General features: G+C 35.3%; 1 protein-coding gene across 1 annotated transcript in view; it reads left to right on the forward strand.

The window, feature by feature from the left end:
- Nucleotides 1–21,389, forward strand: part of efnb1 (ephrin-B1) — a 43,239-nt gene that overhangs the window by 17,364 nt on the left and 4,486 nt on the right. Inside the window, exons 2-4 of the mRNA XM_051109513.1 lie at nt 1,040–1,317; nt 18,972–19,064; nt 19,424–19,585. Of these exons, the coding sequence (XP_050965470.1) occupies nt 1,040–1,317; nt 18,972–19,064; nt 19,424–19,585 (533 nt within the window). The remainder of the gene's footprint in view (nt 1–1,039; nt 1,318–18,971; nt 19,065–19,423; nt 19,586–21,389) is intronic.

The raw sequence follows: 21,389 nt of genomic DNA on the forward strand, positions 1-21,389 counted from the left end.
AATTGTGCTTCTCAATGGCTGTAATCACTCAGTCATAATTGGATTTCACAATCCTGTACACACCTCAGACACAGACACAGGCACGTGAACGCACATACAGTGTATTTTATGAAAAGACGAAAGCCTGTGCCCCACTAAAAGGTTTTTGTTGTTAATCCGTCTGTGAAGATGTTTTGTACGCTCTTATGTGTGTTAAACCAGCGAACAGCCCGCAGGGAGGAGTGTGTGCAGGAGTGCAGAAATAACCAGCAGAATTGCATTATACAGAGACAATATTTGAGTTTTATCAAGACCATATATCAGTTCTCCACTGATGTGTTTTTTATTTAAAGGCTTTGTATATTTACTTGCCATTATGTAGTATGTGTCCACGTCTTTTGATTAGAGGGAGTGTGTGTTGTGTCTGTTCATATGTTGTTTGTAGTTTTAGGGGATTTTTGTCTAAGTGTTTTAGTCTGTGCGTATGCGTATATAGTTAGGGCATGTCTGTGTATTTGCATTTGTTCTTGTGTGTGTTTGTGTGTGGTTAGCAATAAAATGTGTGAAGGGCTGTGTTGCAATCATCTCCCTGTACACACACACACACACACATGCATGCGCACACACACATTCTCAAGTTTGAGAATGAATCATATATTCCCTGAATGTGCAAGCAGTGTTGATCAGCACATGAACCATAAATTATAAACTCTAATAAATAAAGTGAGATGCTTCACTTTCCCTATCCAATAAATCCTAGTCAGCAGATACAGCTCCATCTCTGTCCAGCTCATTTCTGACTCGGCTCTTCTGTTGCTCTGTTTCTTTAATATTTGGAATTGTTTTATATTTTGAAATATGTTATTAAAAGGAAAAAAGGAACGGCGATAGTCCCTCTGGAGCATTTTGTGGAGGATTTTGGCAGTCTGGAGGGCTATCTGAACCCAAGTTTTTCCTCTCAAGATCGTGAAGTCCGCCGAGATGCAGATTCTACTGAGAGTCAGAAGACTTTATAAATGTGTTTGTGATTTATTGTAACTTTGTGTGCTTTGTGTTGCAGGTTTGTGTCTGGGAAAGGCTTGGTGATCTACCCAGAAATCGGTGACAAACTGGACATTATCTGCCCCAAAGGGGACATGGGGAGACCGTATGAGTTTTATAAACTCTACCTGGTGAAGAAAGAGCAGGCCGAGTCTTGCAGCACCATACTGGACCCCAATGTGCTGGTGACCTGCAACAAACCAGAGAAAGACATCAAATTCACCATCAAGTTCCAGGAGTTCAGTCCAAACTACATGGGACTTGAATTCAAACGCTTGACAAACTATTACATCACCTGTAAGTAACTCCAGTTTTACTTTTAGGAATCTTTTTTTTTTTTTTTTTTTTTTTTACTATCAGAGCATATTTGCAAAAATTGCTGTACACTTAAAAGGATCACCATATCTACCCCCTAAAGTAGTATATACCCTTAAAGGTATAGTTCACCCAAAAATGAAAATTCTTTCATTAATTACTCACCTTCATGTTGTTTCAAACCTGTAGGAGCTTTGTTCATCTTCTGAACACAAATTATGATATTTTTGATGAAATCCGAGAGCTTTCTGACCTTGCATAGACTGGCAACAACTGACACGACACGAGGCCTGGAAAGGTAGTAAGGACATCATTAAAATAGTCCAGGTGACATTAGTGGTTCAGCCTTAATTTTGTGAAGCTACGAGATTACTTTTTGTGCGCAAATAAAACTGTAAATACACACAAAAAGTATTCTCATGTGCACAAAAAGTCTTGTAGCTTCACAAAATTAAGATTGATCCACTGATGTCACATGGACTGTTTTAATGATGTTCTTACTACCTTTCTGGGCCTTGAATGTGTCAGTTCTGTTGCTGTCTATGCATGGTCAGAAAGCTCCTGGATTTCATCAAAAATATCTTAATTTGTGTTCAGAAGATAAACGAAGGTCTTGGAATGACATGAGGGTGAGTAATTAATGACCAAATTTTCATTCTTGGATGAACTGTCCCTTTAAGGGTTAAAAAAAAAAAAAAAAAAAAAAAAAAAGTTCTTTTTAATAGGGTACTGTCCCATTGACAGGTTGTAGTACTCTTAAGTAAACACCTTTTAAACATTTTTTCCTGAGAGAGTTGATTCACTACTAAAAATCCCTAAAGATGTATTAGATTTATTCGATTGTAGTATCTATTGTATCTAAGAATTTTAAATTAAAGAATTAAAGAATTTTAAAAACTTTAATTTTAAATAGAAGTTAATGAGAAGTCCCATTTTAGATAGCTTGCTAAATGTGTTTGGGTAAGAGTTTGCCTGCCGTATGGGGTCCAAATGTCCCCAGTAGAGTAGTAAAACCAGAAATGACATTGTAGGGACCAGCCAAAGGTCCTCGCTATTGTTTAATTTAAACCAGAGACTGTGTGATAGTTTGGGGTATGGTTAAGAATAGAAAATATCATTAGCTTTGTATAAAAACAATGGAAGTCAATAGAAAGTATGTGCTTGTGTAATATGTGACCCTGGACCACAAAACCAGTCTTAAGTCGCTGGAGTATATTTGTAGCAATAGGCAAAAATACACTGTATGGGTCAGAATTACTGATTTTTCTTTCATGCCAAAAATCATTAGGAAATTAAGTAAAAATCATGTTTCATGAGGATTTTTTGTAAAATTCCTACTGTAAATATATCAAAACGTAATTTTTGATTAGTAATATGCATTAGTAAAAGCTTCATTTGGACATCTTTAAATGTGATTTTCTCAATATTTTGATTTTTTTGCACCCTCAGTTCTGTCTCAGCCCAATATTGTCCTAACAAACTATACATCAATGGAAAGCTTATTTATTCAGCTGATAGATTTCGAAAAATGGACCCTTATGACTGGTTTTGTGGTCCAGGGTCACATACATGGAAGCCAGTTTCTGCCTTAGACTTAAAAACGGATTATTGAAATAACACTGAAAATGACAAACACCGTTTAAAATAAGAAATAAAATCACAATGTGACACATAAAGTCACAACTGTGGGAAGCGAAGTCGCAATTATGAGAAATAAAGCCACAGTTACGACAAATAAAGTCGGAAAGGCAGGAAGAGGCTTCCATAGTAATGGTAATATGGTTGTGTAAATCTGTAAATGGCACAGTCAAGCTTTTGTGAAGGAGGTTTTCAGTAAGCGATGATTTTCCAGCCACAAACAGCATGCAACAGTTGTACTGAAGCGCTGATTAATCATTCATTCAGAATTAAAGATTTCTAACACGTCCAGCATAAATGCATGCTAAACCCTTTGCAGGGAACAGCATGGTGAATGTAACACGCTCTTTCTGTCCCCTTTTCTCTATGGCTCCGTGTACCCACCCCCTTTTACCCCGCTGTCTTTTTTTAACTCTTTCCCCAAGGATGGTGGGAGGGAAGGAGAGACACTTTCAGTCAGGCATGTCTCATTGGTTGTCGTGCCTCACTGAGTTTTTGGTCTCTTGGCCATGATGCCCAGACATGTCCCATAATCCACTTCACCTCTACTGACCCATCACCACAACTACACCCCCAGCAAGCAGCAGGGCTGCTATTAGATCCAGTAAAACGCTCACACACACACACACACACACACATACAGACTCCCTAGCAACCAGCTTCCTTTATCTCGCTCTGGTAAACAGGATGAGTCTGGTTAAAATAATTTTGCTGAAATGTGTTTGTGTTCTGGGTTCAGTGGTTTTTTGCTGTCTGGTCATCTTGTTTTCACTGGTCAGCCGAGTTAATAACTCAGCGAGAGACTTTAGAGCGTGACAGTTTCACACGCATCCGTTCGCTTCTCAGAAAAAAGCCTCTTGAGTAGCGTTTCTATTGGTATGTCACATTTACATTGTTTACATACAGCAAATCCCTAAAGTGAGTGTAGTTTGGCATCACTAAAGATGCTTTTCAATATAAACCTCCCCTTGTGTGTGTTAAATGTAAGCAAGATGTTTCCAGACGTCTAAACTGACCACTAACTAAAACTTTTTCGAAACGCACACAAACTCAGGGAAGCATACTGAACTAATTACACTCTCAAAATCCCCAAGTAAAAAAGCATTTTACTGTGTACTGTGAAACCCGCTCTGTGCGTCCTGCCATTTCTTGTGGTTGAAGTTTATGGCGTGTTTTAATTATGACATTTATGATATTTTTGTTCGCTCTCGATGTTAATGAAATGTTGTCTTGTGGTTTGATAATGAATAGCTAGCGTTTAGCTTGTTCTGATTGTGTGTGAGCAGATACACGCTGCTGCAGACCTCCCTAATACTGACAAATCATCACGCGTCGCTCTGCCCACCCGCCTTGAGCGTGTCTGTCAGGCTTTTTCAGTTGCTACAGTGTCACTCCAGGTGCTTTTTATCCATCCATGAGAATCTGCTGTTTTTCCTGTCACTATATTTGCCTCTTTCGGCTTGGGTGTCGAGTTTCTTTCTCTCAGCCTCTGTGCCTTTCCTGTACCCTCAGTACGTTGATTTCTGTGATGCTGACTAAGTTTCCTTTTTTGCAGAGCTCAACACTCACCATATCGTCATGCCACCCGCGTCGTACCCTTAAAACGGTCCCTTAAATCCTTTTCTACAAACCACTGTCGAGCCGTTTTGATTCTGTCTTTGTAGTTCAGCTGTAATTTCAATTCACTTATCAATTCATGGGAAATGTTGTAATTTGAATCTGAACTCATCTAGAACTGCTTCATCTAGAAGTCTGAACACTTCCCAGAATACTCAAGTCAATACTTAGACTATGTAGGTTCTACAGAGGTTCAGCGCACTGGCTCCAGAGGCCAATCCAGCCACTGAAATCTCCTCGCTCTTTTCCTTTATCCGTGTAACTATTTGTCAGATCGTCTCCAGTCTGTCTGCAGAGGTTCTTTGAACCAGGCCGGGTCTGCGCTCTCGTCTCTCCGTCTCAGCCTCCGAGCCATACATGTGAACTTTCTCCCGTCGAGCTGTGCCGCAACAGTTAGCTCAAGTGACCCAGAGACTTTGTACTGTGCACTGAAATAATTATTTTTTAATTTGTATTTTTCTCTTGTTTTCCGGTAAAAATGTCGAAACATCCTTTAAACAATATAAAATTAACAAAAGTATGTAAAGTTATAATCCTTGTTTCCAAAGAATACAGCTTGCAATGATTTTATTTTTTTTTTATACCCCATTGGCATGTTTAAAATAAATCTCACATAATCGGTAACACTTTACAATAAGGAGTCATTTGTTAACATTAGTTAACGTATCAACTAACATGAACGAACACTGAACAATACATTTTTTGCACTATTAATCTTTGTTAACGTTAGTTAATAAAAAAAAAAACAGTTTGTTTGTTCATGTTAGTGCATTAACTAATGTTAACAAACACAACTTGTGATTTTAATAATGCATTAGTAAATGCTGAAATTGACATTAAGATCAATAAATTCTGTAGAAGTATTGTTCATTCTTAGGTCATGTTAACTAATGTAGTGTGTTACCTATAAATATAACTAAATTGTTTATGTGGTAACACTTTACAGTAAGGTGTCATTTGTTAACATGTTAATGTATTAACTAAGGTGAACAAACAATGAACAATATTTTTTATTACACTGTTAATCTTTGTTAACGTTAGTTAATAAAAGTGCAAATTATTGTTAGTTCATGTTAGTTCACAGGGCATTAACTAGTTAAACACAACTTGGTTTTAATACTACATTAATAAGGGTTGGAATTAACATTAAAGAAGATGGTGTAGAAGTATTGTTCATTCTTAGTTCATGTTAACTAAAGTTGTTAACTAATGTTAACTAATGAACCTTATTGTAAAGTGTTACCATTTATGCTTAAGGCTAAAAAGTGAGGTTTGTTTAAACTGTGGGGAAAAAAAAAAAACTTTCTTAACCTTCAAAAATGCTTTATTTTTGTTTTTGTTTGTTTTTCATGATTCTGTCATGTAAAGTCTGTTACACTAATGTTTACCATAGTAAAATTGTTCATTAGTATTTTTCTTTGTTGTTTTTTAATAAAATTTTAGGATTCTAAGTGTTGACACGAACAAATTATATTCAGATTTGTTTTTTGCAACAAATGTTACCAAACAAGTATTATTTAAGTATTTTTGTTTCCAGGACGTTTCGTGTTTTTTTTTTTTTTTGTGGAAAACAAGATGAAAATACTGAACTGATTAAAAAAATAGCTTTTGTAGTATGGAGCTCATTCGGGTGATAAAAGTTCAACCCATCAAATAAAAAGGATTTCTCATTTTATAGGTTTTTTTTGCAATCAAATTCATTTAGGCATGAATACAAAAATATGCAGTCCTTTTGACATCGCTGTCATTCATGCATGAAGTTATGTGTGTTTTTATTGTTTGGTTTTTTTTCTACGTCTGGATTGGGGTCAGTAAGTCTGTGCTTGGTCAGATTCTGTGTCTGTTTCTAATTGTGAAGGGAGATTCGGAGAATTCGCTGTCTTTTATTGCCTGATTTTATTCCAGTGTGTGTTCCAGAAAGACATTGGGCTGATCATGTCAGTCACTCTTGTCATGAAGCAGTACAGGTTTGAAATGAATCCCGGGCCATTGTGTAAATGTGGATTTAATGCAGAACCTGTTGGTTGAGATTGATTTGAGCTCTCACGATTCAGACATCAACTTAAAAAGCATTTCTAAACGATTTCTACGTTTTAGTGACCTGATTGTGATGTTTACATTGACAGAGATCAGCTCTAACCCTGCCATTTTTTTTATTGATTTAGAAACCAAACCACCAGCCATTTACTCATTCATCAAAATTTTAGCTCCATAAACGGATCTTGCTGAAAGATATCAAATTGTCAAAAAAGATGTGTGTGTGTGTATGTACGTGTGTTTGAGAAGTTGATTTGAAAAGCATGACAATGGAAACAGTACCGTCATACAGTCGAGGGAGCGCTAAAAATGATGGAAAGAGAAAAAAGCAAGGGGATGGAAAGTGAAAAATGGCGAGCAGTCACAAGATTTTGCGATTATCACTGCATGAAATGCACGTAATGACCAGAGGAGGAGGAGTGTGCGGCTGCTAGAAAGGCTCTAATGGTTTATGCAATGTTTTCAGGATTAAGGGAGTTAAAAAGGACTAAATTAAGGGTTGTTTAGGGTCAGCTTCTCTTCCGTGTGACTGCGTCGAGTGTGTGTGAGCAACTATGTGTTCGGTTCTGTGTGTATTTTTGCGTTAAGGCTGTGTCAGCAACATATGATTCTGATTTCAGACAGTCCAGCTTTGAAGTAATTCTGACCAAACCGCTGCACCAGAATGATGAGTGTGTGCGAGTTGTGTGTGTGTGTGTCTGTGTGGGTCTTTGTGTAACCTCTCACCATAACTGTCTCTCAGGCCACAGCTGAAGTATGAAAATGAGTGGCTTCATTTCGCTGTGGTCGCTCTGGGGTGAGAGAGGTCAAATATCACATCGAACTATGTGTGTATGTGTGTGTTAGATGCCTGATTTAAACTACCCCTTTAACGTGCACAAAAACTAAGAGCAAATGCTTGGTTTTAGCCGCTTTGTAATGTGAGAAGAATTTGGCTCCTATTGCAAATGGCTATTGAATAGCAATCCAATATCCAGTCAGCCTGATATCTTCAGCTCTCTGAAATGTTTAACCCGCTACTGCAAGTGAAAGTATAAAGAATGCTGTAAATAGAACATTTTGTAGATTTTAAGTTATTTTACACAGTTACACTAATGTTTATTGCACTAAAATTGTTTAATAGTGTTTTTTTTGCTGCGTTTTTGGTTATTTTGGTTACACTTTACAGTAAGGTTCCATTAGTTAATGTTAGTTATGCATTAACTAACATGAATAAACAGTGAACTCACATTTATTACAGTATTTATTCATACGTTAATGTTAGTTAATAAAAACACTGTTGTTAATTCATAGTGCATTAACTAATTTTAACAAGCACAACTTCTAAGTTCATGTTAACTAAAGTGGTTAACTAATAAATCGTATTTGTAAAGTGTTATCGTATGTTTAGTCTTCTGACATGAACAAATTGGTAACACTTTACAATAAAGTTCATTAGCTAACATTAATTAACTACATTAGTTAACATGAACTAATGAACACTACTTCTAGAGCATTTATTAATCTTAGTTCATGTTAATTTCAGCATTTACTAATGCATTATTAAAATCACAAGTTGTTTTTAACATTGATAAATGTATTAACTAATGTTAACTAATAACACCTTATTGTAAAGTGTTACCAACAAGTTTGATAGTGATTTAATCTTTATATGAACAAATATCAAACAATAGGAACAAATGTCATTTAGCAATTCTAAAAAATCTATAAATCTAAATTGTTGCAATTTTGCCTTAAAGCAACATGCAAGCAAGCAAGCAAATGGAGGTATAAGTTTTAGGTTTTTCAAGTTTATTTATTTATTCATTTTCTTGAGATTTTTTTTTTTTTTTTTTAATATTATTAACTTAGGTTAATGTGTCCTTAAGACTCCTGTGTAAACATCCACTATATCTGTATATCTATCTATCTATCTATCTATCTATCTATCTATATACTTAGAATTTTTAACAGGGATTTCGTTAAAGCAGAACTTCAGATGCCAGTTTCTAACGTTGGGTTCTTCTGAAGGATATGCAGAGCGTATTGCACACAGCCAGGAATAGCACAAGGTTTGGCAGACTTTCCAGCATTTTACTCTTATCATTAGTTATTCTGGTGTTTGGAATAATAGTATCTATCTCGCTTCCTCTGAGTTACCTCACTGTGACTGAGTGGGCCAAATTTCTGAACTCTGAACAGGCATTGTTGACGTGCAAATGTGAGGTCAACTGAATAATAAACTGCGTTTTTTAAATTATAGCGAGCACTTATTGTAAACATTCATTCTGAATACTTGATACACAAGAGTGAGACACAAGCACACACTGCAAATCTGTTGTGCTTTGCAGACAAACATTGGATGAAAATTTCAGTTCTGTGTTTGTGGTATATCTTGACCTCTTTGGCAAGTACTAGTACAAAAAGACATAGTCAGCTAAACAACTTTTTCTCCCCTTTGAGGCACAAGCGAATAAGAGAGAGAAAGAAAGAGACAGAGAAAGAAAGCAATATAATACAGGGAGTTCATCGTTCTTTGTCTTATGGGACGTCGAGCACCAGGTGCACCAAACCGAGCAAGATTTCTGCTGTGTGTGTGTGTGTGTCATTCTGTCTTATGATCGCTGTGTATGGATGTGGTTGCTGTAGTAATGGTCACTGTTGCTGTAGTGATGCCCATGCGGATGTCCCAGTAGGCGATGAAGGTCAGTGAAGCATGATGGGTCACACTACCCATGAAGCTAATGCATGTAATGAGTGTTTGTCTGTGTGTGTGTGTATTAGAGAGACATCAGAACAGAGACTAATTGACATTTAATTACAATCCCATTGTGCACAATCTCCGTTCTCTCTCTAACACGCACAGGTTAAAAATATGGCAAGGGCAAGCAGGTCTTCAAGGTTAGGATCCGAATGAAACGTGCTTCTGTACATGTTGAGTTCTGGGAGATCTGGATTACTGCTGTAGGGAACACACACACACTCTGCTCTCCCCTCTGCTTCATTAATCACAAAACACTTTACCTAGAAATGCTTTTAATATGGTCTGAATATAATAGGCATAATGGTCTGTGCTGTTGTTTTGAAATGGTCTAATTTGCGAGAACACAGATTACCATCTACGATCAGTAACAGAATGTGCTGGTCATTTTCTTTACTTACAGATAATTTGAGAGAATGGGTGGTAGTGTTTACTAAAGAAAGACAGAGGTAAAGAAAGAGGAAAGAAGCAAACAAAGAAACATTAAAAAAGGAACATAATGAAGAAAGGGTAAAATAAAGAAAGAAAGAACAGGAAGGATAGAAGGAAACTCAAGAAAGAAAGAAAGAAAAAAGAAAGAAAGAAAAAGAAATGTAGCCATAAAAGAGAATGAAGTAAAAAAAAGAAAGAGAAAAGAAGGAAGAAACGTTAAGACAGAAACAATGAAGGAAGGATGAAATAAACAGAAACAAGAAGGAAGGATAGAGGGGGAAAAAAAGAAATATATCCATATAGAGAAGAAAGAAAGAAAGAAAGAAAGAAAGAAAGAAAGAAAGAAAGAAAGGATGGAAGGAAAGTCAAGAAAGAAAGAAACAGAAAGAAAGAAAGAAAGAAAGAGGAAAGAAGAAAGAAGCAGAAAGGATGGAAGGAAAGTCAAGAAAGAAAGAAAGAAACAAACAAACAAACAAATTATGGAAGGAAACTACAGAAAGAAAGAAAGAAAGAAACAGAAAGGATGGAAGGAAAGTCAAGAAAGAAAGAAAAAGAAAAAAGAATGGAAGGAAACTGAAGAAAGAAAGAAAGAAAGAAAGAAAGAAAGAAGAAACAGAAAGGATGGAAGGAAACTAAAGAAAGAAAGAAACAAAGGATGGAAGGAAACTGAAGAAAGAAAGACAGAAAGAAAGAAACAGAAAGGATGGAAGGAAAGTCAAGAAAGAAAGAAAGAAAGAAAGAAGAAACAGAAAGGATGGAAGGAAACTAAAGAAAGAAAGAAACAAAGGATGGAAGGAAACTGAAGAAAGAAAGAAAGAAAGAAAGAGAAAAAGAAAGGATGGAAGGAAACTGAAGAAAGAAAGAAAGAAACAAAGAAAAAGAAAGAAACAAAGGATGGAAGAAAACTGAAAAAAGAAAGAAAAAGAAAGAAAGAAAGAAAGAAAGAAAGAAAGAAAAAAAAGGATGGAAGGAAACTGAAGACAGAAAGACAGAAAGAAAGAGAAAAAGAAAGGATGGAAGGAAACTGAAGAAAGAAAGAAAGAAAGAAAGAAAAAGAAAGAAACAAAGGATGGAAGAAAACTGAAAAAAGAAAGAAAAAGAAAGAAAGAAAGAAAGAAAAAGAAAAAAGAAAGGACAGAATGGAAGAAAACTGAAAGACAGAAAGAGAAAGAAAGAAAGAAAGAAAGAAAGAAAGAAAGAAAGAAAAAAAGAAAGGATGGAAGAAAACTGAAAAAAGAAAGAAAGAAAGAAAGAAAAAGAAAGGATGGAAGGAAACTGAAGACAGAAAGAAAGAAAGAAAGAAAAAAAAGAAAGAAAGAAAAAGAAAGAAAGAGAAAGGATGGAAGGAAACTGAAGAAAGAAAGAAAGAAACAAACAAACAAACAAAGAAACAAAGGATGGAAGGAAACTGAAGAAAGAAAAAGAAAGGATGGAAGGAAACTGAAGAAAGAAAGAAAGAAAGAAAGAAAGAAAGAAAGAAAGAAAGAAAAAACAAAGGATGGAAGGAAACTGAAGAAAGAAAGAAAAAGAAACAAACAAACAAAGGATGGAAGAAAACTGGAAAAAGAAAGAAAGAAAGAAAGAAAGAAAGAAAGAAAGAAAGAAAGAAAAAGAAAGGATGGAAGGAAACTGAAGACAGAAAGAAAGAAAGAAAGAAAGAAAGAAAGAAAGAAAGAAAGAAAAAGAGAGAAAGAAAGAAAAAGAAAGAAAGAGAAAGGATGGAAGGAAACTGAAGAAACAAAGAAAGAAAGAAACAAACAAACAAACAAAGAAACAAAGGATGGAAGGAAACTGAAGAAAGAAAGAAAGAAAGAAAGAAAGAAAGAAAGAAAGAAAAACAAAGGATGGAAGGAAACTGAAGAAAGAAAGAAAAAGAAACAAACAAACAAAGGATGGAAGAAAACTGAAAAAAGAAAGAAAGAAAGAAAGAAAGAAAAAGAAAGCAAAAAGGTTGGAAGGAAACAAAAAAGGAAGGAAGGAAGGAAGGAAGAGGAAAGAAAAAAAGGATGGAAGGAAACTTAAGAAAAGAAGAAAAAGAAAGTAACAAAGAAAGGAAGAAATGAAGAGGAAAGAAAAAAGAAGCAGAAAGGGTAGAAAGAATGAAAACTGTAAGAGAAAAAACTGAACGAAGTAAGGGCACGAAAAACAAAGAAACGAAGGAAGAAAACCAAGAAATGCCAACAAAGAAGAAAGAATGGAAAAAAATGAATAAACAGAAAGAAGGAATCACACAAACAAAAACAAACAGGAAGAAAGGAAAAAAAGAAACAAGCTGCAAGAAAGGAGTGAGTGGTTACATGATAGAAGTGTTGAATTCCATCAGTCCAGTGATCCATGGAGAGAGAGAGAGAGAGAGAGAGAGAGAGAGAGAGAGGAACAGCAGGCCGAGCCTCCTCTAGTTTCATTCGTCTCTTCGTCAAACCTCATGAGTGTGTTGGTTCATTTTGAAGGATTTTCTACTGGAACAATATAAGCTTTGTTGAAGATAACAAACAATCACTGCTAAAACACACACACCATTAGGACAAACACACTCACGCTAAACCTGTTTGCAAAGAAGACAAATTTATGATTTTGGTATTCACGCTAAGTTCTTCCGTCTGTACTTGGATGTAGAATTACCGGGAAGTCGGTGAGGCTGGATGGTTATTGCATTTTAATTTTCTTCCACAACACACACACACACACACACACACACACTCCCATTGAGCTGCTCGTCCTGCGGATTTAAAGGTCGGCCGTTATGCGACTGCTGGACCAGTGCAGCGATCTGATTGGATGAGCTTCTGGGAGCAAAAGAAGATCTAATCTAGCTGTGTCTGATCTGATGAGTTGTGTACATGTGTGTGTGCCTGTGAGTGAGTGTGTGTTAGAGTGACCTGTCATTGGCTCTGTGTGTCATGTCGACTGCATTAGAATGAACACTGACCCAAATCTCACAGACAAACACACATGCTCACCCACCGAAAGCCTGAAAACCTTTAGCAGCTCCATTATACATCGTTTGTCTGTCTCCCACAAAGCAGTTTTTCAGATCTTTCTGCGACTACAGTGGTCTTTTCCCTGAAGGCTCAGACCGGAGCCGTTGGCTACTGTGGCTAACTCACTCAACGGAGCGGCTTTTCCGTCTGCTCTTTGTTTCAGTTACTCATCAGTCAGAGACTCGAGGGAAACAGCACTGAGCTCTGCCGACTGAAACGTAAAATGTTACAGTTGTCAAAAATATTCGTTTCGAAAGTCTGACTCAGCTGTGGTTGTGAACATTTGAAGCGTGTTCATTGAGGTTTGGATACTCTCATTCTGTGAGACGTGATGGGGGAACTTCAGCTCAATCAGGGCCTGTCACGTTGATTTAACAGCTGCATGATCACACACGAAAATATGGTACAAATCCTGAGCCATGCAGCTGAATATTCAACGCTTGCTTCAAAACCAAACTATTATTCAGTCCTTGATGTTAGAATCTTTAATATTTGGGGGAAAAGAAAACGTTCATACTATGACTAGAACTTCCCAAGTCTCTTAAGCTACTGTATTAAATTATTATTAATAATAAAAGTATGATTTCATACAGTGACTTAGGAGACTAGAATAAGGAATTTTAACAGTACGACTATAATTTTACAAATATTATTAATGTTGTTGTTGTTATTATTATTATTTGTAGTTTTTGTTATTAACAACAATACTGCCTTTCGTTACAGTGACTTAAGAGACTAAAAGAAATTAATTTTTTATTTATTTTTCTTTATTTTATTCATAGGAAATAAGAAAGAAAGAAAGAAAGAAAGAAAGAAAGAAAGAAAGAAAGAAAATATGGCCATAGAAAAGAAATATATATAGCCATATAATAAATATATATAGCCATAAAAGAAGAGAAGAAAGAAAGAATGAAAGAATGAAAGGAATATAGCCATATAGAAAATAAAGAAATAAAAAATATAGCCATAAAAGAAAGAACTAAATGAAGAAATGTATATAGGCATAAAAGAGGAGAAGAAAGAAAGAAAAAGGAATATAGCCATAAAAGAGAAGAAATAAATAAAAGAAATAGCCATATGGAGAAGAAAGCAAGAAAGAAAGAAAAAGAAAGAAAGGAATCTAGCCATATAGAAAGTAAATAAATAAAGAAAGAAATATAGCCATAAAAGAGAAGAAATAAAAAAGAAATAGCCATATAGGGAAGAAAGAAAGGAAGAAATATAGGCCTAAAACATAAGAAAGAAAGAAAGAAAGAAAGAAAGAAAGAAAGAAAGAAAGAAAGAAAGAAAAAGAAAGAAAGGAATATAGCCATATAGAAAGTAAATAAATAAATAAAGAAATATAGCCATAAAAGAAAGAAAGAACTAAATAAAGAAATATATGTAGGCATAAAAGAGGAGAAGAAAGAAAGAAAAAGAAAGAAAGGAATATAGCCATATAGAAAGTAAATAAATAAATAAAGAAATATAGCCATAAAAGAAAGAAAGAACTAAATAAAGAAATATATGTAGGCATAAAAGAGGAGAAGAAAGAAAGAAAAAGAAAGAAAGGAATATAGCCATATAGAAAGTAAATAAATAAATAAAGAAATATAGCCATAAAAGAAAGAAAGAACTAAATAAAGAAATATATGTAGGCATAAAAGAGGAGAAGAAATAAAGAAAGAAAGAGAAAGAAAGAAAGGAATATAGCCACACACACATATATATATAATCATAAAAAAAAAAAAAAATAGCCATAACAGAGAAGAAATAAAAAAAGAGAAGAAAGAAAGAAATATAGGTCTAAAACATAAGAAAGAAAGAAAGAAACAACGAAAGAATATAAAACAGAAGGAAGAAAAGGAAAGAAAGGAAGAATGAAAATTTCTTCTAGTCTTCCTTACCCTTCCTTTGTTCTTTCTTTCTTTCATTTATTTTTAAGCATATTCATTTTCTTTTAATTTTCTGCTCTTGTTGCTTGTTACTGGTTTTATCTGCCTTATTCTTTATTGTTTTAGTTTTTTTTTATTGTTTTATTGTTTTAGTTTTTTATTCTGTATTATTATCATTTTAACTTTGAAATGCTTAATATATATTTCTATTTTTATGTGTAATTTTATGTAATTTCTTTAAATCAACTTTTGCATTTTGGTTCTGAACAAATTATTAATTAAAATTATACTTAAAAATTATTATTACTTGCTACTAGTTGTCAGAACAGGGTAGCCAAATCCATTACATGTTTTATTTTTTATATATATTATCTGCTGTCATTAAATTGCATTATTTACCCAAAAATTCTTTTGAAATGGCCATTATCACTGTATATCTGTCTATCACTCTCACTGCAAAGCTGCGACCTGGAAATACTGCTCCAAAAATACTGTAATAATACTGTGTTTTGGTTGTGTTTTTCTACTTCAGGGATTGTGTACAAGTCTAGATATGTGTGTGTGTGTGTGTGTTTGATAAAATATGAGGCAGGCATGAGATGGCTCCATGGTGGCAAAAGAATACAGCTACAAACAAATGCTGATACACACACACAAAAAGCACACCCACACTATATGTCAGTCAATAAGAGATGCTAACTGGGGCGACACTATATTTATTGTGACAAGACTGAATATTTCATTCTTTGTCTCTCTCTTATACACACACACACATACAAACACATAGAGGCAGATGGTAAATCCCCAGCCCCTTCACATTTTTCTAATGTGTGTTTACACCTTGTTTTAAATCTAAATCATGTTAATCTCCCAGCGTGGCCCTTGGGGATTTGTGTATTTGTGTGTTTACGCTCTATTCTTTTTAGAAATACCTGCTTTGTTCTTTGTAATGATTTTGCTCTTCTTAGAATTCATTTCGACATGAGTCTGACTAGAAATGAATCGTCTAATTCCATCCATGCAGCAAATTTACTTTTTTTTTTTTTAGTGCACAGGGGCAGGAAACGATTAAGAGCGAACTGTTCTGACCAGCTAAAATCCAGCAGTGATGTAGTGACAACAGAATGTGGCCACAAAAATGCTTCATAGCAAATCCATCCTATTGCTAACAGTACACAGGGTGGGATTACCCTGCCTGTCTGGAATGTGTGTTGTGTTTTAGCCTGGAGTGAGTGTGTGCTGGAGTCAGGATGGGGTGTGTGTGTGTGTGTGTGTTCGTCTGTAGAGCAGCACCGTGTGATGCTATTCCGTCGTTGGCACGGTGACAGGTTGGCATGGCGCTACCGTAAGGAGACTGGCACTCTGCCTACTGCCATACATCTCAATCTGCATGACATCATAGCAGCTCCTAGCAACCACACACATCACCCCTCCCCCATACACGCCCACAAAGGGCCATTCACAAGCACGGTGCCCTGGCCTTTCTCCCTCACTGGAGTCTCTCGTCGCTCTTTCTGAGCACAGATCCATACTGCCGCTATAAAGTTTCATAAAGCCAATACTGGTCAAAGCTGTGGTAACTAGAAGAAAGAAAAGACTTTCCATTGCAAGTGATGATAATGTGGAAACGGAAGGGTAAATCAGTAGTGTATTTTTGCTCCAGACAATAAAAAAAATAACAAGACAGCCAAATATTTTTAGGGAATATTTAAATATTTAAGAGCCAAATGACTGTTTAGCTGCCAAATTACAGAATCTGTCATATTGATGCTCTCATTGAAGTGATCCTTCCATATTAATGCCACACTGTTTTTTAAAGAGATAGTTCACCCAAAAATGAAAATTCTGTCATTAATTACTCACCCTCATGTTGCTTCAAACGCGCAAGATGTTCAATCTTCAGAACACAAATTCAAATATTTCTGATGAAATCTGAGAGCTCTCTGACCCTGCACAGACAGCAACGCAACTGACACATTCAAGGCCCAGAAAGGTAGTAAGGACACCAATAAAATAGTCCATGTGACATCTGAGTGAACACGCTCTAAAGACTGACACGGAAGGAAAGAAATAATTGAATAAAGTCGATATTTTTGTTGTCTTTGCGCACAAAATGTATTCTTGTAGCTTCATAAAATTACGGTTGAACCACCGATGTCACATGATGGTGAGTAATTAATGGCAGAATTTTCATTTTTGGGTGAACTGTGTTAAAAAAACAGTTGCATTAATATGTACGGATCACTTGAGCGCATAAATATGACAGATTCTGTAATTTGGCAGCTGAAAAGTAATTTGGCTCTTAAATATTTAAATGTTCCCTAACATATTTGGCTCTCTCGTTATTATTTTATTGTCTGAAGCCCAGCAAAAATAAAATTAATGACAGAATTTTCATTTCTGGGTGAACTACGCTATTAAGAATAGTTCTGCCTATTAAAAAAAATATATTTTCAAATTGCGTTCGTAATGATTTCAACATCTATAAATTTGCTATGAAGAATCTTGAATTAATGGTTAATGGTTCAGTTCAAATCAGACATTTGACAAATTGTTAACAGTTAATTAAGGGAGTCAGTTGCGGTATCTGTAATGAATCTGAATGATTCACTCAAAACAAATGATTCTGATTCAGTCTGCTTACTCACTAGCAAGTTTACGATCTGTTATCACTTAGTCATTAAAACAAACCAGTTTATTAGTAATTTGTTTGCAGAATGGGTATCACAGCTTGGTCAAATGTATTTTTTTTGTCATTTTTGTTGTTTCATTTTTGCATTTTCAACTATTTTAGTTGCTAAAATACATTGTATGGGTCAAAATTACAGATTTTTCTTTTATGCAAAAAATCATTAGGATGTTAAGTAAAGATGATGTTCCATGAAGGTGTTTTGTAAATTTCCTACCATGACTATATCAAAACTTAATTTTTGATTAGTGATATGCATTGCTAAGAACTTCCTTTAGATAACGTTATAGGTGATTTCCTCAATACCAGATGTTCAAATATTTGCATCTCGGCCAAATGTTTTGCTATCATAACAAACCATCCATCAATAGTAAGCTTATTTATTCAGCATAAATCTCAATTTTAAAAAATTTACCCTTATGACTGCTTTTGTGGTCCTGGGTCACATATGCTGTTTTCCATTTGAATTTAACTGTTTTAAAATGAATCATGTTATTTGAACAAGTACATAAAACAAGTACTCACAGTTGCGATACACCTAACATGTGTGCAAACACACTATGTACACTACTTACACAAAAAGTACTGGTGTACGAAATGATTAAATTTAGCAAGAAAACATAAAAAACTTTCAAATTAAAATGATCTTGTTTATTTGACAGTTAAGAAAAAAGTTAAATTAAAGTGTCAACTCAAGTGAGGACTCCTAGTCTGTGTGATGGCTGTGAACGTGCGTGTTTTTGTGAATAAGCATATTTTTTTTTATCTTACCTGTTCTATAGTTCCTCATTAGTGCTTCCACATACACACATGCACTCTCAGCACTTCTCACTCACACCTCTTAATGAGCACGAACTAATGGAAACTAATAATGTGTATGTGTGTGCGTGCGTGAAGTTGTGCGAGTGTAATTGGGGGTTAAATTGAATGAAGGTGGATCACCTGCTGTGACAATATCGGTTTATTTAACTACATAATGGGAGTGTGTGTTTGTGTTTTGTATATATACGTGTGTGTGTGCCCTGCTCACTTTCTCACACTTGTGTCTTTCTCAGACACACAGCAGAGATGCAACATGGCCCACACCGTGGCATATTTTTAGGCCTGCCCATGTCTCCCATCTCTCAAACTCACAGGGATCATTCTGTAGGAAACATTGAGGCTTCTGGGCCTGCGCGAGAAAATTCATACACATGGCTTTTCTTACTGCACGGCGGTGTGTGTGTGTGTGTGTGTGTGTGTGTGCGCGTGTGTTTGCGCATTCCCATGGGATCAGATTACTATCAGAGACTAGTAACAGGAGAATACACTGGAGCTTTTTTCATCTTGTCCATATTCTGAGACACACACACAAACGTTAGTTTGTTTTTGGATGTTTCTAAGGTAATATTAGGTTGCAATGTCTGATTTAAGGGCTAAATGAGCATGTCCTTAGCCAAAGACCATGTGTATACGTGTGTTTGCATGTGCTTGTGTTTTGCGCGTGTGATTTATAGAGGTAAATTAGGGTTTCCTTTTCCTGCCTTGGTTTGCAGCAAGAAGTCCAATCAAAAGTCCTATAAATCCAAACCTAATTCACCACGACAATCACAAAACCCCTCTTTTTTTCTCTCTCTTTCTCTCTCCAGCAACTTCTAATGGAACACAGGAGGGGTTGGAAAACAGAGAAGGTGGGGTTTGTAGCACGAGATCCATGAAGATCATCATGAAAGTGGGCCAAGGTGAGTCACACACACATACCTTCTTTATCTTCAGCATGTCCAAAGGTAAAGTCATTTAAAACTCATTTGGTGGATGATTAAGTCAGCTGACTCATTAACCGCCAATTAGATTGCAGTTAAACATTATCTAAGTTAGCATTACTTCATACCGTCCACACAGTTTTTCATATACGTTCACACGGAACACACATAGTTTTTGTACTAAGATTTGGTACTCTGACTCATAAGAAGAAACAGGAAGTTAGACATAAAAGGATCATAAAATCTAAACAAATACATTCAAACATATGCTGTACTGAAATTCATTTCCTTGAATGTTTTTGTTCCTAATTTGTTATGTATGTGATCGTATGTTTCAGATCCAAATGCACCAGATCCAGATTTACCGGACCTCCCAGACCAGGACCGGGACAATGAGATCAAGGACCCAACAACCAGCCCTTCCCGCAAGGCAGATCGAGATCGAGATCGAGACCGAGGCAGAGACGCGGATGGGAAAGGATCCGTAATGCCCGGCAAAGGTGAGGAAATGCAAATCATCTGCTGGTTTGGGATGACGATTATGGTGTTCTCCTATAAATGACATTGGATGTTCGGAGGACAGATTGATCAGAGTTCAGCAGCGAAGATCTACCACTAAGAAAGCCAGCTTACGAAATGCAGCAATGCAGAGCTACTGCCTCCCTCAGGCAGCTGCGTGTGTGCAAGAGAGAGACAGGAGTTAATGTAGCATGTCTTTATCACGTCCTAGCAGCCATTAACCTACGGGAGGTCTAAACTTCATTAGGAGAGAAAGAAAGAGAGAAACAGAGAGACAGAATCATTAGGAAAGAACAGAGAGATTCACGCTGCATCTCTGCAGTGATCACATTGCACAGACTGTTGAGGTCAGATTCTTCAGTTCTGAGAGGACACATTAGACTCTGACGTTAACTGCTATTGCATCTTCTCAAAATGGGCTAGTCGGTGGGTTATATGAATGACTCGTTGACTAATTGGTATAATTAAGCTAGGTTCAGGATCACATGATTCCATTTGGACATTCTTCAGTTATTTAGTCTGCTTAAACCCCTCCACTTTCTTACAGTCGACCTCAAGCTCACAGTCAGATCTGCCTCCATCCAATCAACCACCAACTGAAAGTCCCCACCCTATATTCTTTCTGTGTTTTTACGTCAATGTACGTCACAATATGGAAAAATATCTGTTGCTACTTCTATTTCATTGTGACTTGCAACTACATTGGCATTCAAATGTTTGGGAACAGCAAGACCTCTTTTGAAAAGAAGTCTCTTATGCTCATCAAGGCTGCATTTATTTGATCAAAAATACAGAAATTTCTATTTTAATATCATTTCAAATATAATGTTTTTCTGTGATGCAAAGCTGAATTTTCATCAGCCATCACTCAAATCTCTGTCACATGATCCTTTAGAAATCATTCAAATATGCTGATTTATTATTTTTTATAATTATCCATGTTGCCAAATATTTTTTGAAACCTGTGATACTTATTTCAGGATTCACTGATGAATAAAAAGTTTAGAAAAACAGCATTTATTCAAAATATAAATTAGTGCTGTCAAATCCAAAATAAAAGTTTGTGTTTACATAACGTGTATGTGCTAAGTATATTTATATGTATATATTAAAATACACACATACATGTATATGTTTAAGAAATAAATGTAATATATGTTTATATTTATATATAGTATAAATATTAATACATATATACGTGTAAATATTTATTAAATGTATGTTTATGTATTTATATATACAAATACACAGCACACAAACATATATTATGTAAACACAAACTTTTATTTTGAATTCAATTAATCGCAATTAATCGATTTGACAGCACTAATGTAAATCCTTTCTTACAATCAAGTCTTTGCTATCACTTTTTAGCAATTTAACACATCCTTGCTAAATAAAAGTATTAATTTCTTTAAAAAGAAAGAATAAAAATTTACTGACCGCAAACGTTTAAATGGTAGTTTATATTGTTACAAAAGATCTCTATTTTAAATAAATTCTTTTCTTTTTTTTCCTTTTTTATTAATCAAAGAAGAAATCACAGAATATTTGTCAGAATATCTGTTTCTAACACTGATAAAAAATTAGCACATTATAATGATGACCCTGAAGGATCATGTGACACTGAAGACCAGAGTAATGATGCTGAAAATTCAGCTTTGATCATAGGAATAAATTAGATTTGAATGTATATTAAAATAAAAAAATGGTGTTTTACATCAGAATAATATTTCAAAATATTACATTTTTTCCTGTATTTTTAATCAAACAAATGCAGCCTTG

The sequence above is a fragment of the Labeo rohita genome, chromosome 5 (assembly GCF_022985175.1).
Source record: "Labeo rohita strain BAU-BD-2019 chromosome 5, IGBB_LRoh.1.0, whole genome shotgun sequence".
Classification (NCBI taxonomy): domain Eukaryota; kingdom Metazoa; phylum Chordata; class Actinopteri; order Cypriniformes; family Cyprinidae; genus Labeo; species Labeo rohita.